Raw genomic sequence first — 27,382 nt, forward strand, 5'->3', positions numbered from 1 at the left:
GGTTCTTTTTTTCAACACAATTATCAGTTACTTGCACAGCGAATGGACTACATTCAATGAGTTTTGGAAAACTGTGTGAAAAGTATGTGACCTCCAATTCAAATTCTTATCAATATGCACACCTAAGAATTTTGAACATTCAGTGGCAAGTTACTCAGATCGCAGAATTAGTGGGACCATCTGTTTTGAGGAAGTGGGGGGAAAAATATCATTGTTGACTCTCCAAGCTTTGTAGGAGCACCCACATGACATAAGATTGAGAGCTTACTAAATTTCCTAAAATGAGACCTAACATATGGAAACACTGCTAACTCATTCAAATTAATGTTCGTAATGTCATCCTGAATTATACAGAAGTTGAGTTTAAAGTGTGAACTGTTACCCACATCGCCATAATCATTCTTACTAATATATTTCCCTATGTATTAATGTACAAATATCAAATGGCCCTGTGTTTATTTTCATATTCTTGTTACCTATGTTTTAATGTATTCTTAAAACTGGATAGTGAATTTTGATTTAACAGCACACTCACAGTTTTATAGTATGCTAATCATGGGAAAAGTCTGATGTCTCTTGTGATGCCAACACCCTTAATTTTTAAATGGTGTTTCAGTAATAGTAATTAACTTATCACCACCATCTTCTCTCTCTTTTTGCTATGTATGACACTGAAGCCATAACCCCCACCATGATGATGGCAACCTCCTCTTCTCTCTCTCTCTCTCTCTCTCTCTCTCTCTCTCTCTCTCTCTCTCTCTCTACCCCCCCCCCCCACCCCTCACCCTCCTCCCCCCTCCATCCGGCTGGAAAAAAAAAATCATCGTCTAATACATCAAAAACTTTTCTATCTGTATCTGGTTATCGGCTTCTGATGTCAATTGTTAGATCATTTTCCAAATAAATACTTAAGGATAGTATCTTGGAGATGGATGTCTAACACCATAACTCACATACAAATTATTGTCTGCTCTTAATGTTTCCTGAAAAAGATATTTACAAGATGAAAGTCATTTCTGGTTCTCGATAATTTAATGTAAAACTGATGGGGCAGAATGTAGCCTACAGTGCAATAATGATGCTATAAAACTGGTATGAAAGAGAATAGGTAACTACTCATTGAAAGGGTAAGGCACCAGGGAATGGACAAAACAAGAACACAGAAATGATAAAATGTTCAGCTTTCACACAGTTCATCATCCTTTTTCTGTGCTGTAGATGCCACTGCAAAGGACTCTTCTATTTAGTGAGTAGTTATATACACTTATGTAAGATTTTTCATCAATATATACTGAAATACACAATGGTGTGCTATGACAAAAGTTCTTTAATTACAAGCTGTCACATAAATTACAATTCAAATGCTTTCATAACATGCAGAATTTACATAATATTTACATATCACACACACACACACACACACACACACACACACACACACAGAGAGAGAGAGAGAGAGAGAGAGAGAGAGAGAGAGAGAATCTGTCATATCTTTTCAACAATTGTGATTCAAAATGATGTATTTACAGTGAAAATATCTATCAACTTTTTACATATAAATAAGACCTCATTTATAAATAGTATAATTTTCAATAATAATCATCATCATCTGTGTAGTCAATACTTGACTGGTATTCTATTGGAATATCCATGTCTCTTGTAAACTCCTGCAAAGTAAAGAGACATTAATCATTTTATAGCACAGTTCAGAGCAGATACAGTTCTTATTTTCACTTTTATATGAAAACTAGCATTAATTTAAGGAAGAACTACAACTCAGGATGTAAGTTAGAGATTAATAATAATGTATTAAAAGATATCTAAATGGTATGAACATACTTACTGGATCTATGTGTGATGGTACTGGATATTCACATGGAAAACATTCTGTGTAGCTTACACCATTATTGTGTGCAGTGCATTCACAAGCTTGACAGGTGAAAGGGGCAGCACTGTTGACAACTCTCTTAGAGAAGACATTAAGATATTTTTTAACAAAGCTCTTCTTCTCCATTTCAAGTTTCTTAGCCATAAAAACTGATCCTGCAAAAGTCACATGGGAGTAAAGTGTGATGTATGAACCTTTCAAAACTACAAATATTTGTTATTTTTATGTTGCTGTAAGCCATAAATTACTGACAAAAACCCACTGACAGTTTTATCTCCTGGCATTAAAGGCAAATATAAGATAAGAGGATGTGGTCTCAGGGTCAATGTTTCAGTGCCAACATGAATTAAAAAGGAATGTGTATAGTTACAAACATGGTTTTGAAACAATATTTTAACACTTAAATATACTCACTTCAGTTATCCTGTAACACTAATAATTTCAGTAAATACTGACTAACAATATACTGTTTAATGCTGGGATGTCTAACCTTTCTGCTTACCTGGGCCGCATTGGAAAAAGACAAGTATATTTGGGCTGCACATAATATACTTAACACTAACAATAATGGCTGACAAAAAAAGGATCAATGAGAGAATAGCAGGAGTTTGAAACTGAAAATGTCTATAATCACCGTAAGTGACAATGTGCAACTATTGACATACAAAGATTGAAGAATTCAATTATAATGTAGGTAAATCAATAAATAAAGTTAAAAAGAAAAAGAGGAAATTTGATGCAGATATCCCTAGATATTAATTAGGTTATAACATATGTAATGGCCTTTACATTCATATAAGACTACAGAAAGCTGTGAGTTATGAGTGCTTAACATAAAAAGATTTTAGCTTGAGTCAGTTTCAGTGGAAACCACGGAACTTGGCAAACTGCTTTCTCACAAATACAGTTCACGAAATGATCATGGAAGAAAAATAAGAAAAATTAGATGTAATACACACTTTTAACAACAATTGTTTCTCTTATGGGCTATATGTGTATGGAACTGGAAAGGAAGGGAACGATATTGATACCAGAGGTAACTCCTGTCACACACCATAATGTGGCTCATAGGCTACAAATGTAGATAAGTAAAGCAATTATCAATTCAAAGACTGTTTTGAACACCACAGTGCTTTCTTAGACGTTTTCATGTTGGAGGTGGTATGCTGTTGCCTTTCTCTGACCTTTGAACTGAGCTACCCAGCCAGTTATAGGAGGACCTACAGTTTTATATGGATTCTGAAGCACTATGCAACTCAGAATTTTTCACATCAATAATAATTGCTAGAGGTGAAAGAAATGATGAGTGATAGATAAAAATCCTATGACTGAGTTGGAAACAACCTGCCCATTAGAATTGCTTCAAATACAAAGCAGCCCAAATCATCTGTCAATTGTAAGGGCATTTTGAACTTCTTCAGTAATGCTGAACTTGCTCTCCAGGAAGTGAAAGGCACAACTATCTACAATTATGATGAGACCAACATACAGACAACCTGGATCCAGAAACACAAAAAGGATAGAAAGGGTAAAAGAGCACAGATGTGCTTCAATTAGCCAGATGGTATGCACATCTGCTTCCTCCTATGGTTGTGTACAAGGCACAGAATCCGTACAACAACTGGACTGCAGGTCTAAGGCTTCCGTTCAATCACTCATCGACCAGTCTGGCTTGGGAGTAGCAGACAGCAAAAGAAAATTTTAAATTCCACATTTAACAAAGCATTCATGCAATACATCGAAGCAATTCATAGGTGAGCTGCTAGATTTGCTACCAGTAGATTTGATCAGCATGCAAGTGGGAGTCACTGGAAGGAAGAATTCATTCATTTTGAAGAACACTATTGAGAAAGCTCAGAGAACTGGCATTTGAAGCAGATTGCAGAATGAACCTACTGCTGCCAACATACATTTTGTGTAGGGACCACAAAGATAAGATGCAAGAAATTAGAGCTGATGCAGAGGCATATAGACAGTCATATTTCCTTCACTCTATCTGTAAGTGGAACAGGAAAGGACATGACTAGTTGTGGTAGAGGGTATCTTCCACCACACACCGCATACTGGCTTGTGGAGTATCTATGTAGATGTAAATGTAGATGTAGAAGGTGGACCAGCTGGTACAAAATATGCCAGCAATCCAAGTGGTTGGTTTGACAGGAACCTCTCAAAGCATGGTTCTTTAAAATTTTATTGATACATTTGAAGCTACTCATGATCCTGAAGACTCAGTGATGTTATTAGGAGACAATCTTGCCAGTTACTTTTCTACTAAAGAGATTGAGACATGCAGACATAGTAAAATTTAAATCACTCTATTCCCACCATATGCAACACCTCACACAAACCCTTGATGTTGCAGTATTTGCCCATGGAAAAAAAAATGGAGAGGAATTTTGGACCAATGGAGAAAGGAGAGTTATTATCATGGTTGTATTCCAAAAGAACAGTTTCCTATCTCATTAAACTGACTATAGATTGGAATTAGTGAAACCGTGAGCAAAAATTTAGTATCAGCATATATTGCTACTGGCCTACATCCCCCAAACCCTACTGAGATGCTGAAAAGAATTCCTGATGGATTAGATGGTGAGGAAACAGACAGAAATTTAGGCAGGAGTTTGGTACATGCATATGCTGCATGTGTGCAGGAGATTGAAATAGAGCCTCCTGTGAGTTTTTGTGACTCAGCATTGACATAATCCTGCCAAAAAGGACTTTCATCCTCAAGTATCCAAAATCTTTGCAAAAACAGACCAGTTTGTGTTAGGTGCAGAACAACTGTAGACACATTTATGTTTAGTATTTGCCACATAAACTGGGAAGGTTATAGAGGCCAATCTCATTGGATTGATTGTGTGAAATGTTGTAGATGGATCTGTAGCCCATGCACTGGTGGAAATACTGACATGTACTACAACTGCCCCCACTGTGAGGATTCAGATGATGAATCTGTAGAGGACAGTGACAAGGACGAAAACTACATACCAGATCAAAAATCACAGAGCTTCAATGTGCCTTGCAATTACATTTAACCCTTTGAATACCAGTGTTTTCTGTCTGAAACCCCATTTATTTACTTTTATTTTAAAGTACCAGTGCACTTAGCATGAAACTATCAATCCTGTTGCAAGACAGAGACATCTTATGGTACACTGAGGTGCTACAAATGTAGTGCATTGTTGCAGTCACATATAGTGTTCAAATCAAGTTGGCACAGAGATTGTGCTATGTGTGGCTGTACTTAGGAGGTCATTGACAGTGAAAGCAATTATATCTAATGTTATTCTAGTGTATATTTGAGTTTGTGCTACCTCTTTTATGAGTGGTTTTGAAATAAAATCACTGGGGCAGTACATAGCTTTGATACAAAATTTATTAAATTTTAGGCCAATTTTTCTTGTTATTTAGAAGAATAATTAGTTTTTGGCATTATTAGTTCATGAAAGTTTAGAGATGTGTGATTGCGTTTAGGGAAAATTGGGATTTTCTTTCAAATATATCACATGAATAATAGGTGGTTGAAAACTATATGCCCTAGTGGTTACAAAGTGAAACCACATCCTTAAGACAATATTGATCATTTACTTTTTGTCAGTTTCTTCTTGTGGTCATTCAAGAGTGTGCATAAGATAGTTTGTGGGGGTGGGGCATAGAGCTGGGGGTTTGAAGTATTTTTAATATTTGGAAGATGAATGGTTACTTGAAAGTAGCCATAAAAGGTTCCAGTTCCAGTTGTGTTAAAAAAACTGTGTAATACTGACTTTGAAATCTTTTCTTGAAAGAAAAACTCCTGATTACATTACATTTCTTCCTTTCTCTGAGAGCTAGGGCAGGGGTATGGAGATGGGCATGGCTCCCCCTTGCTCCTGGGCATGAGTGCCATTGCATTCACTGATTACTTTGACAATAAACATTAACTTTGTGAAAAATTTTAAAACTGTATTCAAAAATAAAACAATTTGGTGTTTCCTTTTTGATAATTTCTTCTTCTATTCATTGCTTGCTATGATTAAAAATGTTAATTCTGTGACAAATTTCAAAATTTTATTAGTTTTTCATATGGTTGGGTTAACGTTTCTTAGATGTTAGTGATTTGGATGGTTTCCTATGTTATTAGTATTTTGATTTAATTTAATCATTTCATGTTAATGCATTGTTTTTCAGTTCATGTGTCATTTATGTATTTTGGACTGTAATTGCCTGTGTGAGTCACAGTTGTTGCTAGAAAGGCACCAAGAGCTGGACAAGTGTGGGCAGATGTAAGAGACTATAATAACATTAAGATCCTGCCCCATAATTGGTCATTGCAAATCCAGGTGTGGCGGCAATATTACATGGAGCAATGAGAGCATTTTAGATGACAATCAAGACGATGACTTCACATCTGCAATGAAGTGTGAGAATGTTGTATTTTTGTTCATGTCATAAAAATTGTGAGGTTTTACCTAGCAATGTCAAACGGTGTGCACTGGCAGGCCAATGTGAGGCACAATTGTTGCTAGTGAGACAACAAGATCAGGACATGTGTGGACAGATGTTAGTGGCTAGATCCTGCCCCATAACTAGTCACTGTGAATCCAGGTGTGCACACAATATTACATGGAGTAATGGGAGCACTGTAGACAACAATGAAGGTGATGGCTTAACATCTACAACAAACTATAAGAATGTTTTATTTTTGTTCATGTTATAAACTTTGTGAAGCATTACCCAGTGACATTCACAGTTAATTTTATTTCAGTAATAAATGTTGTGCATAAAAAGTATAGGTACTTGAGCTTGTCATTAACCTCAGTCATTGTCGTCTACTTAGGGTTCCATTCCTTTCCAGTTATTGAATACCTGAGTGTTGTTATTTAAATAGTTAAAAGAAAAGTATTAAAAGACTATCATCATAAATTCTGTTTGTTTCCTAAAAAGATAATTGCATGTAATTAACAATGAAGCCTCAATAAGCTAACAGTGTTGTTCAATTATATTCAGAGGCAATGCCAGTCTTGCTAATTGAGTGCAACAAAGTAAAGTAAAGTAACTAAAGTTAAAGTAACTCTGGCAATCTAAAATTAAAGAAAAGAATTAATTAAATTTATTTGTTTCATATCTGTGTCTATTGTAATAATGCTATTATGTACTGCCATAGTTCATATTTTGCTGAAAGCCAACAGTTGCTTATTTGATCCAGTATATGTTCATAGAAATTATGTTCTACTGAAAGTTAATAGCTTGCCATATCGAGGAAAACAGTGAATGTAAGCAAACATTAATCTTAGGTAATGTAGATTATTGCCATAACAAAAGTGCTATCTCCAGTTAATTATTTACTTTTCCGCAATGAGTTTATTATTTAAATTAATATAGTTGAATATTAATTATATAAGATGATTGCTTTCTTTGTTCATTATTATTTCATAATTTATTGTGTTGTCAGAAATGTGTGTCAACTTTCTGTTGCCACATGTTCAGCCAAATGATTACATATTCAATACTGTCCACATTATGGACCAGATATTGGACAGACAGTGCCCAGTTGGGCTGATAATCATACTAATTAATTTCTCTGTTATTTCAATTAGATTTGTTGTGAACACTGTAAGTCACATATTACTCCTTTTAGTTTCATGAGTGATGCCACTGTTTACGTATTAATCCAAATCCAAATAAGTAGGAAGTGCAGCAGTAGAATCAATTGCTCATTAGAACAATTTGTTGTAGACTTCTTTCCACCAACCAGTCATATTTTCTTTGGAGACCATAGTGTTCTCAAAAATAAAATTCATTAGACATACGCAATCACGGTAATATCATCACGTTAACCAAATAGTAAGGTGGGGCGGGGGAGGGGGGGGGGGGGCGGTTGAAGGGAGAGTCCATGAGAGATTCAGAGTTTTAAGGAAGTTTCTAAGCAATTGTTTTGCCCACAAATGCTGTGAATGTGAGAAGAATTTGAGGTATGGTTACTCTTGTAACTGTTCATTCTAACTAAGTTCGATGTCTGACCTCAGTCTTTACTGTGAGGGCATATATTTTCAGTTTACTTAATGCAGTTATACTATCCATATCTATGAACATGCTGTTATGAATTGCTTAATTGCTGAATGCTTCACAAATTAAAATGGTCACTCCTCTCATAAAGGTTTTAACATAAACCTTAAGTTTAGAATTCAATAGATATAGTCATATGCCACATATACATATTTTACACTAGTGACACATGTTGTGAAGTTTGAAATGCTCTTTTTGTGAGGTAGCCTTCAAACGGATGAATACTTTGTGTGTGACCATTTATCCTGTGTTGATGTGATTTTGTAAATGAGCAACTGTGTCCATCCTTTGCTTAAAATGAGAGAGATGCCTAAAATTACTTAACTTTGTTGCACAAGATTTGTGTACTACCTTTTTGCAAATGAAAATTGACATGTCAAAGATTCCAGTATGGTATAGTGCTTTCTCTCACATCACAGTCTTTTTGATCACTTAAGCTGGATGCTTGTACACAGTGATGCATGTATATATAAAAACTGAGACTTTATACCAGTGAAGATAGATGCTCTCAAGATGGGCTTTTAAAACATCCTGGATCTGATAGCAGATAAGTCCAAATATATATTTTTGCATATATTTTGCAGATATTTTGTAGATTACAAGTGAAAACAACTTTCATAAGCACTGTAACTTCAACACCTAGCTTCATGTAATCTACAAATTAAAGTTCTGATGATGAGTCTGTGGTAGTTTTAAATGTGGATAATAGGAAAATAAATGTTTCCACATGTTAATAATATGATTTAGAGTTTCTTTCCAGCACACCCACTATTCAAACAATCATAGTGGTCAGTAGCTAGTAACGATAAGGTATAAGTCCCAGTCTCCTTTGCTCTACTGCTCATTGCTGCTGTGTTTGTCCTTAACCTAGATTCTTTGAGTCATTTTCAACACACAGTCAACATTAGCACATCTGAAAATGGCTGCACACTTACTCGCTGCATCATACTCTGACATGCACCAACACACCTCTGCGTACGTGGACTGCTGCCAGCGCCACTGTGCGACGACCGCAGGTCAAATGCACTGCATGGTCATACCCCGAGGTGATTTAAACCCACAAACTGCCCACCAGAGTGTTGTTTTACCGTGTATCAGCATTATCCCTAATTTATGAGCATGAGTGTAGTTACAAAAATAATGTTTTTGGTAATGTTACTGTATTACTTGTTTTAGTGGTATGTGGTGGAGGTGAACTGGCAGAAGAGTATTATGAAAATGCCTGATTGTTCAGAAATTATTTTTTCTTTGATAAATAATAGTTCATTGAACGTTAAACACTGAAAAACATGATATGAAAAGCTTTATGGCACTGAAAAATTAGGAAAAAATTGAGGTGTAGACATTTACATAAAGAAATGAATGAAAATTGTATTCTGGAGGTCTATAGTGTAGTTGTTGTGAGAATGCTACCACACAGCACACGTTAATCCAATCACATTTTTTCAGAAAGTAAGTAAGTGTGAATGTCAAAACTGCTGAAATGGTTAACATACAATGTTCATTAACTCTGAAGTGGAAATGCTGGAATGTAAGACAAAGAAAGGTAAAGATAAAATTTAGTTTCTTTAATCCTGTGATCTGTTAACTGAAGAAGTAGCACCACATAATATAAAATGCTCCACAGGATTACAAGCAGAGGCAAACTTTAATTTGCACATGAAAACGCAAAGTAGGGAACTTCCTCATTTCATTGGTAAATATGAAATTCTTAAAAAAAGCTGAAATAAATGTGTTACCTACCATTTGTTTCAAGAGCCAGTGCAGTACATACTCCAAGTAGAGTCTTTGGTAGTTTCACTTGCCGTCTCAGACCTTTGTCTCCCTTCAGATTTTTCACATCATTCTTGGTAAATGCAGTTTTTCCATCAATTCCTGTGATTCAAAGTGTAAAAGTAACTTGTAAGATCTTTTTTACAAACAATAATGTGTATATGAGACAAAATAATGAGAGAGAATCAGATCATTTTTGTATGGTTTTACTTCAGTTGATGCAGTAAATGAAAGAGTCACACACTAATTAATTGTTATTATTACAGAAGTAATTCCAGTAATTCCTGGGGCACAGGATGGCAAAACAAATCAGTGATAAGTTACCACACTGAAGAATCAGTATTAGATCAACTGAAGACATTATAATCCCATCAAAAGTATGTTTCTAGTGCACTTACTAATAATGAAATTTGTTGTACAATACATTTTCAGCTTTCTTGTCAGGTGAATCTGAGTAAAATATTGAGCTTTTAACACAATCTTACATTCACTTTTTCAGAAACAACTGACTAATATGACTGCTAGTATGGTGACCATTTATAATTCAAAGCCCTTTGATGGCTTGCAATTAATTTATGTGTAACACCCTTATGTCATTCTGGCAGAGATTGTATCCATGTCCATAGCAGTAGCACCACCACTCTCTCATAGGAAAGTAAACAGTCCGGCACATTTCTCTGTGTCTTCTTGGCATCAAGAGCCTGCTTCCACATACCACTAAGATTATAGCTGCTGTACTAGTTGAAATTGTTCTTACACATTCTGATTTCTACTGCTTGTTTAACAACAAAATACCCATTTTACAGGATGTACACTGTGGTTAAGAAATGACAGCCCAACGGTGAAACAGTATTTCATTCTAAGAAAAGTAAATTTATTTTATGGCCTTCACTGGACCACTATGCAATTATACAAAAGTTTATATTATGAGGTATTATTCAATAATATAGTTCAATTCAATAAAAATTCAATAATACTACGCAATGGTTATGCACACTGATGTGACAAATGTCATGGGATACCTTGTAATATTGTGTCAGACATACTTTTGCAAGGCGTAACTTAATGTGGCATGGACTCTACAAGTCATTGGAAATCACCTGCATAAATACTGAACCATGCTGTCTCGATAGCAATCCATAATTGCAGATGTGTTGCCAGCACAGAAGTTTATGCATGAACTGACCTCTTGATTATGTCCCTTCCATGTTGGATGGGATTCATTGGGATTCATGTTGGACTATCTGGGTGACCATATCATTCTCTTGAATTGTTTAGAATATTCTTCAAACCAATCACAAACAACTGTTGCCTCATCACACAGTGCATTTTAATCCATAAAAACTCCATTGTTGTTTAGGAATGTGAAGTCCCTGAATGGATGAAAATGGTCTCCAAGTAGTTGAACATAACCATTTGTAGTCAATGATTGATTGAGTTGGACCACAGTGTCCAGTCCATGCCACATAAACACAGCCCACACCATTATGGAGCCACCACCAGCTTGCACAGTGCCTTGTTGACAACTTGGGCCCATGCTTTCATGGAATCTTCACCATATTCAAACCCTACCATAAGCTCTTATCAACTGAAATTGGGACTTATTTGGCCAGGCCACAGTTTTCCAGTCATCTAGGGTACAACTGATATGGTCACAAGCCCAGGATAGGCGCACATGCGATGTCGTGCTGTTACCAAAGGCACTTGTGTTGGTCATCAGCTATCATAGCCCATTAATGCCAAATTTCACCCCACTGTCCAAACAGATACATGCATTTTATGTCCCACATTGACTTCCGTGGTTATTTCATGGAGTCTCTCTCATCTGTTAGCACTGGCAACTCTACACAAATGTCACTGCTCTTGGTCATTAACAGAAGGCCGTTGGCCACTGCACTGTCTGTGGTGAGAGGTAATGCCTGAGATTTGGTAGCCTCAGTGCACTCCTGACAATGTGGATCTAAGAATACTGAATTTCCTAATGATTTCCACATTGGAACATTCCCTGTGTCTAGCTCCAACTACCATTCTGCATTCAGAGTCTGTTAATTCCTGTCATGTGGCCATAATCACATCAAAAAACCTTTTCACATGACTCACCTGAGTACACATGATTGCTTTACCAATGCACTGCCCTTTTATATCTTGTGTATGTGATAGTACTGCCATCCAATATATGTGCATATCGTTATCTCATGACTTCAGTGTAAAGTATTGCTATAATTTATGATTAAACAAAGTGTTTTTTGTTCTTTTATATGCCCATATTTCTTTAATCTTACACACACACACGCACACACACACACACAACTCTCTCTCTCTCTCTCTCTCTCTCTCTCTCTCTCTCACTCACTCACTCACTCACACACACACACACACACACACACACACACACACACACACACGCACAGATGTGTGTGTGTGTGTGTGTGTGTGTGTGTGTGTTTGAAAGACCTTTATTTGTAGTTTGGTTTGCTTGTCTAGCAATATTTTTTCCACTTCCCTGTATACTGTTTCATTTGAAGCTATTCTCCAATCTCCATTCACTTGATATTGTTTTTTATTTTTTTACAAATGTCCTAATTATTCTTCTTTCTGTCTTTACATATTCTGCCAGTTTCTGATGTATTAATTGTTTTGAAGATGGCTTCAACTGCATATGTCATTTCTGGGTATGTAGCTGTTTTATAATGTTTTAATTTTGCAGTTGTTAACAGGATTTATTGTTGTATGTGTTTTTGGTGATGTAATTTGCTCTGTTTAATTTCTTTTAATCTATTTTTCTATGTTAGTTTCTCATTTAGGTTGTAAGTTATGGTTTTACATAAATATCTAAATTTATCAAAAACTCTGATTTCCTGTTTTTCTATCTTAATTTTGTTTGCAATTGGTGGTTGAGTTAGCATCCCCCTCCTATCCAAATAGTAATTTTCTGTGAAATTTCTTGTAGCAGTTTAACCTGTTGTCTGGTTTCTTGAACGTTGGCAGCTGGGAGAGCAAAATCACCAGCGAAACCCAGACACTTTTGGAGCTTCTAATTCTTATGTTCCATGGGTTTTCCTTGTACCAGTCTCTTATTATCCCAGTGCACAGTTGAATAGTAATGATATTACACAGTAACCCAGCCTAAGGTCTGTTTTTATGGGGAATTGTTCAGAAATGTCTCCTCTAAACTTGACTTTTGGTTTGGTGTTGGTCTGGATAAGTTCTACTAATTTATTCAGTGTTAGATGATGCCCAATAAGTTTTAATACTGAATGTCTATGGAGAGAATCATATGTTTCCTTACAGTCTAGAACTGTTATTGCAAGAGATTTTTTCTGTGTCCTGTAATATGCCATTTTTAACTTTAAACTAATGATCTGCTCTGCACAGTTTTTCCATGGTCTGAAACCTATATGGTGTTTCCTACCTACTTTTCTAGTTGTTTCTTCATTTTTCCACATAGCATCTTGGATAACATATTGTATGTGCAGTCTAGTAGAGGTTCCTCTGTAGTTATGCGAATTGATCTTACCACCCTTCTTGTGTAGAAGGTTGGCGATGGAAATGGCCCAATGTTTGGGGAATTGTTCAGTTATCCAAATTTTTGTTATAGCCTTGTGTAAGGAGATTTTGACTGCATCACTTGAATATTTCCACATTTCAAAAAGACCCTGATCATCTCTACACATCATATATGTATTTATTTTGTCAGCAGAATGCTCCTTCTTGGTGAGATGGGGAAGTCTAACTTGTTGGGGTTTTGTTTTATTGGTGTATTTACATTGATTTGTAAGAGTTATTTGAGTTCAAAATTTTATTAAATGTTTTTCCATGTTTTCAGCATTTTCTTTGCTATTGTGTGTCATTCTCCCATCTTCAGTATTACCATACAGGGATCATATTGTTGTAGTTGTTTCCCTAAGCTTTTTGTAGTAGATCCTGGATTTGGTTTTGTGGTAATGAGTTTATTATTCTTTATGAAATCTGCTCTTGATTCTCCCAATGTGTGTGTGAATGTTTTCCTTTCATTTATGAGGTTGATGGCATTTTCTTCTGTTTTGTGCATTCGAAATTTTAACCATGCTTGGAATTTCTCATGTTCTGGTGTCCAACATTCACATTTTCTTCATGTGTTCTAGAGCTTGGTACCAGTTCTTCTAGATTCTTTGTTAATTTAATGATCTGTGTTATTTGTTGATATATGTCATTTTAATTAGTTGATGTGGGTTGTAGTGCCTGTTTATTTTATTGTTCTTTCATTTTTTCATTAACAGAATGAATTTGATTTTAATTTTAACTGAGTAGTGGTACTTTAACTTTGTAAATTTCATTACTTTTATCCATACAGACATGGTATAGTTGCCATCCCCTTTCTCCAATGTGCATGTTTCACTGTTTGACACTTGTTTGATTTTCTCCTGAATTATGTTGCTTTAGTTACAAAGTTGCGACCTCTGTAGCAATGTACAAGTCTCTGCAGCATTCTATAAGTCTTTGTCTATTCTCATTTGTAAAGTTACGTTGACCCCATTCATCAATTATATTTCCTTCCTTTATCAAACAGGAGATTTAAATCTCCCAGTAAGATCTTTTATCTATTCTGTTCACAGTTTGTTTTAAAAGTTTCCAAAACTTACATATCTCTTCCCTTGTTTTTGTTAGATTTTTTTTCAGTTTTAGAAGCATGAGGAGTTATTATTATATAAGTTGTATTCATTGTTTTAAAAGTTAGAGCAGCAATTTTTGGGTGATATTTCTTGAAAATCAGTTACTGAACCTGTTATTTTTATATTTACTAAAAATCTTTTATCACTGTGGAAATAGTAACAGAGAGAAACCCATTGTTAGCAACATGATTAAGAGTCCAGGGGCCCCACTTTCATCAGGAATGTCCCAGTTTGATGCTATGCTAAATGTTTTCTCTGAAATCTACATATAACAAATAGTTGAGTGGCCCACTCCTGATAGAAGGATAATTAGATCTAGCTAGTGTCCCATCCTGACTTCACACATGTAATACTAAACACACACAGCCAGATGGCTTGTTTTCTGTAGTGGTAATTTTTTTTACAGGCCACTGTCTAGAGTTATGATTAAAATTAGGTAACTGAATATCAACTCCAACTTCTAATCACTTAAATATAACTTAAACAATTTGAGCAGCTCATGCCATGTCAGTTCTCAGAAGGCATGAGTTATTCAACAAATAATATCAGAGTTAGCCAGTTTGCACAAAGTAAACACACATACTGTCCTCCCTTCACATACAGACAGAAAAATGCAGTGGGGACTTTAATGTGTAATATGTATAGACAGACAGATATAGACGTAAATATGTATAGTAAATATGACATATTAAAAATTAATTGTTTGACATAAGTTGCTTGTTGATCATTGTTTATTTTACAAGACTAGTTTTGGGCACTGCCTGTCATCAGTGATACCTGGATTACAAAAAAGTCACAGTTCTTTCAATAAGTTACTTAGGAGTATATACAGCAATGTTTTATGCACATGTGATTTTTCATATCCTTATAAAGTTACTTGCCTTATATGTAAAGCTTTCTAGCATATGTCAGTGATGATATTTGATAAATATCTTGTAGTAATAGAATTAAATGTTTTATATGTACATAAATGCAGTCAACATTAGATATTTTTTATGTTTTTATGAAAATACATGCAGTTGTCATTGGCAATAGCTGTACCTGCAAAGATTATTTTTTATTATATATTAAGCTAAAAAGCACCAAATGTACAAGACAAAATATATATACATTCTGATTGAGCTTTGCTGCTCTCAGGAGCCCTCAGGGGATCAACATTAGTTTACTGGGTATTGGCATAGCGACACCAGGCTTCCTGAGATGGGGAATGATAAGTGCCAGCAGTTCTTTGTCTCCATAAGCTCTGAGAATGCTTCAGCAATCATCATACAATGCAGTGGTGGAACATTGTGTGCCACAGGGAACAGGGATCTTGGCTTGACAGCCTGGATTGCAAGGATAGTAAAAAGTCTACAAAAAGTTCTCATTCTTAAGGTGCTGTGTGCTATGTATGCTGATGAGAAGCATGGCTGTTGAGGTGGAACAGTCAGTAGCTGGCAACCTCTGGGAAAACTGCTGCAACCCAGTTGTATAAGGCTTACCTAGGTATGTGGGGCTCTGTATAGGTGGACCTTTATTTCCCTAGCTGCTTGGGGGCAGAGATGGAATCCTTGAAATTTTCTCCTGATTCTGGAATGGGTGGGCTGCTGGTAGGTACCACCACCTAGTCTAACAAGAGAGCTCGTGCAGCTAGTTCTCCTGACTCAGGGACTAATTCAAAGACTATTGTTTCTAATAATAGAATGCATGCTGCTAGTTGAAATGTGTTTTTAATAGAAAAGAAGGCAACTTTCACAAAGTTTCATCTTTCTACATCCAAAAAGGTTAAGAGGGCACTGTTGTTACCTGAAAATCTGTCAAGCAGTTACATAATGGGGCACTGTTGGTTGTAACCTCTAGTCCCCAACAGGTAACAAATTTGCAGAAAGTGAAAAGCCTTGGGGACTATGCCATTGAAAGTAAGGTCCACAACTCCTTCAAGTACAGCAAAGGCTTTGTGACATGCAGGCATTTGGTGGAAATGTTCAAAGATTAACTTAAAGCTTAATGAGCCCAAGAAGGCACAGTTGACATCCAAAATACAATTAAAATGGTGGATTGCAATCTGGTTAAGTCAGACTCATTCACATTTACTTTTAACTGTATACCTACACTTTGGACATACTACTCCTTGGAGTAAGGGAGAAGCCACTTGTCAGAAATTTGGTAAAGCTGCTGACCCTGGGAATCACCCTGTCTCGAGCAGGGATTGCAGTGTATATCTTGAAGCATGGAAGATACAAGAGCTTAAAACTATGAAGTGAATCCCATATGATGAGGCAAAAAAGCTGTAAAAAGCTATGTTGTCCCCTGCCTTCGCTACCTCCTTTGCTTCTGTTCTTAAACAGCCAGTTCAGAAGATAGGTGTGGCTACACAAATGGAGGTTGTTAGTGTCAGCACTAGTACCTCCATTTATCAATTTACTTGAACTACTGCAGTGCTTTTGAAGGCCATACCTCTTCCCAGAACATCAGAAAAGACTATGTTTCCCCTCTAAAGGTTCAGTCTGGTCCACCATCCAGTGCTGCCACTACCACTTCTATGGTTTTGACTCTGGAGCCTCCCCAGGCAAAAAAGCCAAAGGCAGAGCATAAACCTCTAATTAAGACAGGAAGTAAGCAGTCTGTGGATGTTAATGTCACTCTCTTTGACATCTCTCATGATTCATCTTCAGCACCAATGGACTTTGATGTTGGCCTGGGTCCGCAGCTCATGGTCGTGCGGTAGCGTTCTCGCTTCCCACGCCCGGGTTCGATTCCTGGCGGGGTCGGGCATTTTCTCTGCCTCGTGATGACTGGGTGTTGTGTGATGTCCTTAGGTTAGTTAGGTTTAAGTAGTTCTCAGTTCTAGGGGACTGGTGACCATAGATGTTAAGTCCTATAGTGCTCAGAGCCATTTTTGTTGGCCTGGGGTACTCATCTCACCCAAAAACTGAGCCTCCACCCACTACAGGTTCCCCTCTCCAGCAGAAAGACAGAGTGAAAGCACTATCCCCAAGATAAATGGCTCCCACACTGCACTGGAACATTAATAGTTTCAGGACAAATGTGGAGGAACTGATACTCCTAGCACAGGAATGGCCCCTGTGCTTGTGTTTGCAGGTAGCGCATTTTAAAATGACTGATGCCCGTGTACTACAGGGCTGTACCCTTCATCACAAAGATGACCTGACTGGTGAAAGGGCCAATGGAGGGGTTGTTGTGCTTGTCAGTAATGCAAACCACTCCTTTGTTCTCCTTGTTGCTACTGATGTGTAAGCAACTGCAGCTGAAATTCATGTGTGTCTGAGGATCACTGTTCACTGTATTTACTTCCACAAAATGAGACAGACTCTGAGGCCATAACAGATCTTACATAACAACTACCCTGACCATTTCTTCCACTGGGAGACTTCAATGACTATCATGTATTGTGGGGCTCAATCTCTACTTTCCATTGAGGTTGGGATTTAGAGAGCATCATGACATCTCATCAGCTGTGCATCCTCAACTCTAGCACTCCCACTCATTTCTGTGCTGCTACTGCGTCATCCTCAGCCATAAACCTCTCTTTCTGCTCTCCAGTCCTCATGGACTCTGTTCAGTGGGAAGTTACTGATGACCTTCATTCCAGTGACCACTTCCCACTCTGGATTGATCTCTGGATGGAGCTTTCCCTGAAAGGATGCAGCCAAGACAAATGACTGGCAGAGCCACCTGGACAATTTTCAGCCAGCTGGCTGTGCTTGACCACATCACACAAGGGTTCCACAAAGCCAATGATGTCTTTGTCTCAAAGTCCTCAGGTCATTTATGGAGGCAACCTGTCCCTTGGTGGACTGATGAGTGCCATTCAGTAAGCCAGGTAAGAAATATGGCTCTATGATGGTTTAAGTGCCACTCAACAGTGGAAAACCTCACAGGCTTTTGAGTGGCAAGGGCCAAGGATTGATGCATTATCAAGGGGAGCAAGGAAAGGACATAGCAAGCATTCCTGGTCTCCATCAACCATTACACTTGTTTAACTACAGTATGGGAACCCATCAGGAGGACTTCTGGTAAATACAGTTGGTCACCTACAGCAACGTTGAGACAGGGGTGCCTCCAAACACCACCTGGAGACATTGTGGAGACAATGGCAGAGCATTTCGTAATGACTACTATAACTGCCACTGCCAGCAAGGATCTAGTGTGCTGTCATTACTCACAGAGTTTGGAGTCCTACAATTGCAAACTCTCCATGTGGGACCTGGATTTGGCACTCACTGTGGCTCGTGATGCTGCATCTGGTCATGACAAACTCTAATGCAGCACATTGCAGAACTTGAAAACAGCATTAAAGGAAGTCACCTTACAATGTTTTAATTCAATAAGGCAGACAGGTCGCTTTCTCAACTCCTGGACAGAGGCAATTTTGATACCTCTCCTCAAACCAGGAAAGGACTGAACATGTCCCAATAGTTACCACAGCATGACTGAGGAAAGAACTTGGAGCAAATGATTAATCATTATCTGGTCTGGATGTTAGACAGCAGGCAGCTCCTAATTGTTCTCCAAGTGGATTCAGGAGATGTTAATCATTATACAAGCTTAAAGCATTCATACTACTTTTCTGTTCGAACAAATAATAAAGCATGTTAGTTCAAGAAACTTTTTTATCCTACATTTGTTGTTACCATTAGATACTACTGCATGAAAGCATCTTAACAACAGCATCTAAAATGGGAGAGTAACCTCTTGAAGATCACACAATCTGAATGCAGTCATGCAGTCTCTCCAGAGAGACTAGTATACTGATAAAGAGTGTAAACACACCCTTAACAGAAACAGGCAGCAGAACAATGAAAGAGGCTTACAATTAGTTAATAGCAAATACTTAATCTTGCAGAGACTTGTATTATGCATTGCCATATATCACAATGACTTACAAGTCTCAGAAGTAGAGATTAATGGCCATACACCAGATGAGGCACCAGTGCATGTATAAGTTTACCAAAAAGCCCAGGTCTGCTTGGTTTGCACTCAGAAATGTCTCTAATTGTGTTTACTTACATATGGGATTGTTAGCACACTTTCATTGGAAATGAAAATGAGCCTTTGGCATCACTGGCTGGGATGATAAAGACAACACAAGACCCAGTCCCTGAGCAGAGAAAATTCCTGACCCATCCAGGAACCGAACCCGGGCCCCTTAGGACGGCAGTCCGTCACGCTGACCATCCAGGTATCAGGGTGACACTTTCATTCAATATTGTGGTATTGCATAATCTTTTGGGACAATGAAACTAAGCCAAGTATTTGTTCTACAAAAGGATGCAATAAGAATAATGTGTAAATCTGATAACCAAACATCTTGCAGAAGCCTCTGCATGGACCAAGGGACATTGACATTGAACATCCAACACATATAATTCCTATTGGTAATGGCATCTGTAGTTAATTAGAAGAGTGAGTTGAAAGTGACCTGAGCAATTCACAGTGAGAATACCATAAGTAAAAATAATTTCCAAATAAGACAAACTTTTCTAAAATAATCACGCCAAGTTGTTAAAAGTTTTGTTTTATTACTCTGGAACTCCAAACCTGACAATGCCATGCTATAAGCCAAGGCCACAGATTCCCATTGTGGTAAGTAATCATGGTTTACATTTTAAAATTATAGTCATGTTGTATTCATCAGAAAAAATAAAAGTTCTACAGAATAGTGACCATTAGGTTGAAATTAGTTGCAAAATTATAAAAAAAAACTGTGAACAGCTTGTTGTGATTATTGTGTATTTTATACAAGCTATGCTATATACTCTTAAGAAGAATTTCCATATAGTCTATGATAGGATAATAACACACATCAGGCAATAAATTGAAAATCTTCAAATAGTCAAAAACGGATTAAAAGAATACCTCATCACACTATTTGGACTCCTCAGGGATGCAATTTCCACATAATTATAACATTTATGTTGGCAGATCTTGACTTTGTCAGTCTATAGACAGTTGATAAAAGATATATGGAAAGGTACATAGATGATTTGTTTGAAGTATAGTAAAAGAAGCACATGAGTAGTATAAGAGGAGGTGCAATGTATTTTTTCAGAGAAGCTGTTTCTCTGCTAAAGTATATAAACATATACACTGAAGTACCAAAGAAACTGGTATAGGCATGTATATTCAAATACAGAGATATGTAAATACGCAGAATACAACGTTACAGTTGGCAACACCTATATAAGACAACATGTGTCTGGTGCAGTTGTTAGATCAATTACTGCTGCTACAATTACAGTTTATCAAGATTCAAGTGAGTTTGAACATAGTGTTATAGTTGGCACATGAGCAATGGGACACAGCATCTCCAAGGTAGTGATGAAGTAGGAAATTTCCCGTACGACCATTTCATGAATGTACCATGTATATCAGGAATCCAGTAAAGCATCAAATCTCCGACATCACTGTGGCCGGAAAAAGTTCCTCTAAGAATGGCACCAATGACAACTGAAGAGAATTGTTCAACATGATAGATGTGCAATCCATTGGAAAATTGCTGCAGATTTCAATGCTGAGCCATCAACAACTGTCAGTCCATGAACCATTCAATTAAACATCATCAGTATGAGCTTTTGGAGCTGAAGGCCCACTCGTGTGCACTTGATGTCTGCACAGCGCAAAGCTTTACGTCTCAACTGGGCCCGTCAACACTGACATTGCACTGTTGATGACTGGAAACATGTTGCCTGGTCAGATGAGTCTCGTTAAAAATTGTATCAAGCGGATGGATGTGTACGAGTATAGAGACAATCTCATGACTCCATGGACCCTGCATGTCAGCAGTGGACTGTTCAAGCTGGTGGAGGAACTGTAATGGTGTGGGGCATGTGCAGTTGGAGTGATATGGGACCCCTGATACATCTAGATGTGACTCTGACAGGTGATACGTATGTAAGCATCCTGTCTGATCACTTGTATCTATTCATGTGGATTGTGCATTCCAGCAGATTTGGACAATTCAACAACCCACACATCCAGAATTGCTACAGAGTGGCTCCAGGAACATGCTTCTGAGTTTAAACACTTCCGCTGGTCACCAAACTTCCTGGACATCTACATTATTGAGCATATTTCGGATGCCTTGCAATGTGCTGTTCAGAAGGGATCTCCACCTCCTCATACCTTTATGGATTTATGGACAGCCCTACATGATATCAGACAGGTGTACCAGTTTCTTTGGGTCTCTAGTGTATAAAGTAATTTTGAAGTAATTTCATAATATCTGTTGTTATTAATATGAGTAGATTCACACTAGTGATAATTTGTTATTAGTATGCTTCACATAAGCAGTGCCTGGTTCTGCCTATTAATGTTTAACTTGACTACTTCCACATTCGTGAAGGCTGTCCTTCATGATGGGATCTGTAGAACATGATGTATGAAGAGAAAATGAATGCATGAATGGTAACTGTATGTCTATGTTTTAATACAGTGTCAGAAATAAAAAGAACATTTGGGGTTTTAGAAGTTGCTCGCTTACCATACAATATTTTTTGCAGGCGTGGTTTTTCAAATCTAAATTCCTCATTCATGAGAATGTGGAGAGTAATACCATGGTCTAGAAGGCCCTGGTGGAGTGCAGAATAATCCAGCTGAAAACAACCATGAAATATGTAGTACTTTCCATTTGCTTTTAGTAAAATACAATATTTTATGAACTGAAAAATATTAACGTAATGGCATAAAAATTTTGTTTCCATAAAGGAATTATTTTTATTCAGATGCAATAATAGCTTGACACAATTTTGTGTAGAAATGTTGGACTTAACACTATTACTGTTTTCCTCTTAAATACGCAGGGTGTCCAAGGAGGATTGGTCAATATTCAGGGATATGACAGGAATGATCATTCAAAGTAAAAAATTCTAGTAAACATAGGCTCTAAAATGGATACCTTAAGAGCTGTGATTACTTCCTCTTCGGTAGTGTGAAACAAATCTCTTTTACTGTGAGCTCTGTAATTTCCATATTTTTGAGAGGTGATAGTGTCAACCAGAAACAAGAAAAAGGTCCAGTAAATATGGCCTCTGAAGTGCATAACTTAAGAGCATGAGCATTTGTTAATCTTTGCTGGTGTGCAAAATGTCTCTTCTGCAGAACAGCTACACATAGCTCTTCAGGTATGCATTTTAGATCCTAGACCATATTTTCTTCTTTTGTTTCATACTAGGTCCTCCCAAAATACGGAAAGCAAGGAACTTACAGTAGAAGAGATGTGTTTCACAGTATCAAAGATGAAGGCTGCGCGGGGTAGCTGTGTGGTCTAGGGTGCCTTGCCACGGTTTGTGCGGCTGCCTCCATTGGAGGTTCAAATCCTCCCTCAGGCATGGGTATGTGTGTTGTCCTTAGCATAAGGTAGTTTAAGTTAGATTAAGTAGTGTGTAAGCCTAGGGACCGATGACCTCAGCAGGTCCCGTAGGAACTTACCACAAATTTTAAACATTAAGGAAGGCTCATAGTCCTTAAGGAATACATTTTAGAGCACATGTTTTTGAGACTTTTTTGCATCAACATGCCATATGCCTAAATACAGACCATTCCTCCTGGGACACCCTTTATACCACCTCAAACTACATCATCTCTAATGATCTCATTTTTGATCGGTTATTCAACTCTAATACTCCTTCTACAAATTACATGTGGTGTATTTTCAAGAATCACATGCCCTCCTTGTTAGTACATGTTGAACTAGTTTGATACAATGTTTTTCTCTAGCTAATTTTAGAGTATAATTTATTATGAGGCCGGTACAGAAAGTAAGTTTCAATTGTATTTTGTTCCACAACAGCATTACAGTCAGTTTGGAACATATGTGTTAGTTGCTTTGAGTCAAGATGAAGTAGATGACACCACTTTGATTTCTTTGTGGATTGTTTATGCTGATAGCGCTTGTTTGGAATGATAAAGTTGATTGATGTTGTATCAGTAACTTGTTTTCAGAATGCAAGAAACAATAAATGACATTTGACATTCATCGACAGATTTGTGAGGCTTATGGAGAAAATGTGATGAGTGGTTCAATGGTAAGATAGTTCAGATAGGTCAATGAAGAATGCCATCAAATGTATGAAGACAAACAACGTGGGTGTCCAAGTTTGGTCAACATAGAACTGGTTCATGAAGTTGAAGAACTCACAAAGGAAAACTGCTGCAATTTTACAATATTTTATCTTTCTAAGAACTCTCTGAAAAATTTCAAGATCATTTCTTCATGAAATTGTTAATGAAAAAGTGAATTTTTGAAAACTGTGTTTTCACTGTGTGCCAAAAACTCTTACAGAGCAAAACACAGAATAATGATTGGTTGGTGCACTTGGCTTTCTGACATGTTACAACAAAGAGGATGGTGATTTTCTAGTGGATGGTGGTGAGACATTTGATTTATTGATCCATTTTCATCTAAAGCTGCACAATGTGCAAGAGATATTTGGATTTTTATGTTAATATTAGCAGTTTTACATATAATATACCTCTGTACATAATAACACACTTTAACATACCAATTAATGATGAATACTTAAATAAATGTTGTATCACTATATACAGAGAGATAATATACAAATGTTCTTCTGTACGAGACTACATTGGGTTTACATAGAAAAATTTGCTTTTGTAGGTATTCATTTACTGTGTAAAAGCATTGATCAACCAAGTACGACTTCAATTTAGATTTGAAGTAACCAATGTTTTGTATGTGTTTCATGGTACCTGGTAAGGCAGTGTATAGTTTGATACTAGGATGGAAAAGACAGTTTTGAAATAACTTTGTGTTGGCGCTTTGAACATGTACATCCAATTTTTGTCTTGTATCATAGCTGTGTATAGTGTGATTTTGAGTGATGAGTGGTCATTTTGTATGTAAGTTTTGCTTTAAATACATTACTGTATTTACACGAATTTAAGCCGCACTCGAATCTAAGCTGCACCTGAAAAATGAGACTCGAAATCGAGGAAAAAAATCTTCCCGAATCTAAGCCACACCTGAAATGTGAGACTCGAAATTCAAGGGGAGAGAAAAGTTTTAGGCCGCACCTCCAAATCGAAACAAAGTTGGTCCATTGTAATATGAGACGCAATTTAGGTCAAATGAATGATGATACAGCTATAGTAGTTTGGTTCGAGTTGTAAGCTTAGCAGTTAAGCTTTACCAGGTAGCCATTGCTATGCGTCAGGCGCTCCGTCCGTATTTGTATGGGTACCCTTCCTTTTTCATGTGCTTCGTCTGGTTTGAATTGATTGCTTATTTTTCTTTGATCTGATAAGTGCCGTTCTCTTTGTTATAGGTGTTTACGTCACTCAAAGCTGAAAATGCATTACTGTCCTGTGTCACGCATTGTTTGTCATATTCTGATAATGAGTGTTTACGACCTCTTGCCGCTCGCGGTATGGCTTGCTTTTGTGCGCGCTACCGCTGCGTACAATTTTAAAAAAAGGAAAAAGAGAGGAATCGTCGCATTAGTGAAACAATGGCAAGAGACTGCTATTTGTTGTTACTTACACTGCTGCTTTCTTTGATAATGATCAATAAGAACCAAATAATAGACTGCGTATGATAGAAGATGTTCTGAATGAGAGTTTAGCGAAAATTTTTCTCCGTTTGAAAATCTTTGCAGACACCTCTTTAGTACATTACATTCTGCACAGAAATTAGAGTCATCTTAGATTTAAAAATCTAATCAATTGCCATGCTTCATTTCTGACTGTATCACTATTTGGCATCTGAATAATATGAATATAAACATGATATGATATCTATATTCTCCCCGTTTGCTGTTGTCTCACTCTAGTTTCGTAGTTTATTAGGCAGACAGGATTTAAATGAGATAGCAGCAAACACGAAAGAATACATGGCAAAATGTTTATATTCGTATTATTATTATGGTGAAGAAAATACTGCATGTAATTCACAATTCATAAAAGTTCCTATTAGAAACCATCTCTTCTCACAGGTAGGAAAAAATTCAGAACGCAGAGTTGGCCATATTGACAAACATCCCAAACAGTCTTGCCAGTCGGATTTTCGTAGTACATTGAAATGCTGCTACATTCGAAGATGAACAAAACGGAATTTGTATTTACTTCATTGGATAATGTATGAAAATGCAGTGGTCGAAACTCAGGGTGGAGAAAAAAAGCTCGTCTTCCACCTTTTTTTAAATTTATTTACTGACGCAGAGGTTTTGGTGCCAGTATTTATCTTTGTGCCTGCGAAGCGCTACATATATTTGACGACAGAAGTTAGTTGTGGCAGCACCTACCAACGTTTTTCAGAACTTCCACTTTGCACTCAATTCTAAGCCACAGGCGGTTTTTTGGATTACAAAAACCGGAAAAAAAGTGCGGCTTAGATTCGAGTAAGTACGGTATATTTTCAAGTATATATATGCAAGGTGCAAGGAAGTGGCAGGATCATCCTTTTTTTTTAAACAATGGTCTACATGATTTGCGATTATCTACCCCTTCCATTATTCTTATATATTTTTTTAAAATTTTGTATGTTTTGATGACGTCCCATACCGCAGGTTAGAGTGACAACTTCATAATATACACACTGAACAGTGTTGTAGCTGGTAAAATTTTTTAATGTGTGTAACACAAAACAAGAAGTACTTAATTTTTTGTTCATTTCCTCAATATGTCCTTTCCATTTCAAGTTGTCTTGCAGATAAAGTCCAAGAAATTTGGTACAGGATGTTTTGGTAATTGTCTGTCCATTTGGGTGATACTAGATTTTTTTTTGTGCTGTGTGTATATCCATAGCTACAAATGGTTCAAATGGCTGTGAGCACTACGGGACTTAACTTCTGAGGTCATCAGTCACCTAGAACTTAGAACTACTTAAACCTAACTAACCTAAGGACATAACACACATCAATGCCCGAGGCAGGATTCGAACCTATGACCATAGCGGTCGCACATTTCCAGGCTGTAGCACCTAGAACCGCTCGGCCACCCTGGCCGGCTCCATAGCTACAGATATCCAGTGTTTATTATTAACTCATTGTTATCAAAGTAACATGTTAGCCTGTCAGTGGTTTCTCTCATGTTTTTACAAGAGTTTCTTCTGAGTTTCCTGTAACTAGAACACTTGTCTCATAAGCAAATTGAAATATTTTACTGCTGTCATCGCTTATGTTTAGGTCATTTACATAGAGTAAGGACAGAACAGGACCCATTATTGATCCTTGTGCCACTCCATATTTAACAGTCAGCAGTCAGTAGCTTGGAATTATATTTCCTAATGACATTATCCCTTTCCTGATCTATTTCCACATATTGTTCCCTGTTCTTAAGATAAGAGCTGAGCCAGTTGTTAGCTGTTCCCCTACTGCCAAGATTTTCTGGCTTGTTTAGCAATTTGTAATGATTTATGGTGTCAAATGCCTTTGACAAATCTTAAAATATGCCCATGGTAAGTTTTTTGTTGTCTAATGCTATCAGTGCCTCTAATACAAAAGAGTGAACTGCTGATTCAGTTGAACAGTTTGCTCTAAATCCATGTTGAGATTCTGACAGAATGCCATTATCTTCTAAGGAGTCTGTTAGTCTCTTATTGAAGAGCATTTCCAATATTTTTGAGAAAACAGACAGAAGTGCCAATGATCTGTAGTTGGAAATGTCATCTTTGTTTCCTTTCTTGTATAATGGCTTTACTTTTGCTATCTTCAAACATGAAGGAAAAGTTCCTGTAGCAAAAGATAGGTTACATAGCTCAGTTAATGGCTCAGTGATTAAGTCCCCACATTTCTTTATAATGAAATCAGGTATATCATCTAATCCTGCAGAGTGTTTCATTTTGAGAATTTTTATTGTAACCTGTAGTTCTTCTATATTTGTTGGGTACAGAAACATTGATTTGCTTGAGACTTTTTTTGACTGTTTCTATATGTTGTTTTCTACTGCAGGTCTGTTGTAGTAGTTTCTCTGTTACATTTATGAAACAGCTCAATCAAAACAACAATCAGTAGAATATAAGCACACTGTGTCATCAGTAAAGACTAAAGCCAAGCAAATCTTGACA

General features: G+C 37.0%; 1 protein-coding gene across 1 annotated transcript in view; it reads right to left on the reverse strand.

Moving 5' to 3' along the window:
* Window positions 1-1,309: 1,309 nt before the first annotated feature.
* The window catches only part of LOC124722172, an 830,020-nt gene continuing 803,947 nt past the window's right edge, over window positions 1,310-27,382 (reverse strand). The window contains exons 72-75 of the mRNA XM_047247373.1: window positions 21,842-21,953; window positions 9,677-9,808; window positions 1,844-2,043; window positions 1,310-1,667 (exon numbers count right to left, since the gene is read on the reverse strand). Coding sequence (XP_047103329.1) covers window positions 1,590-1,667; window positions 1,844-2,043; window positions 9,677-9,808; window positions 21,842-21,953 — 522 coding nt within the window. The 3' untranslated portion in view covers window positions 1,310-1,589. The remainder of the gene's footprint in view (window positions 1,668-1,843; window positions 2,044-9,676; window positions 9,809-21,841; window positions 21,954-27,382) is intronic.

The sequence above is a fragment of the Schistocerca piceifrons genome, chromosome X (assembly GCF_021461385.2).
Source record: "Schistocerca piceifrons isolate TAMUIC-IGC-003096 chromosome X, iqSchPice1.1, whole genome shotgun sequence".
NCBI classification, from domain to species: Eukaryota; Metazoa; Arthropoda; class Insecta; order Orthoptera; family Acrididae; genus Schistocerca; species Schistocerca piceifrons.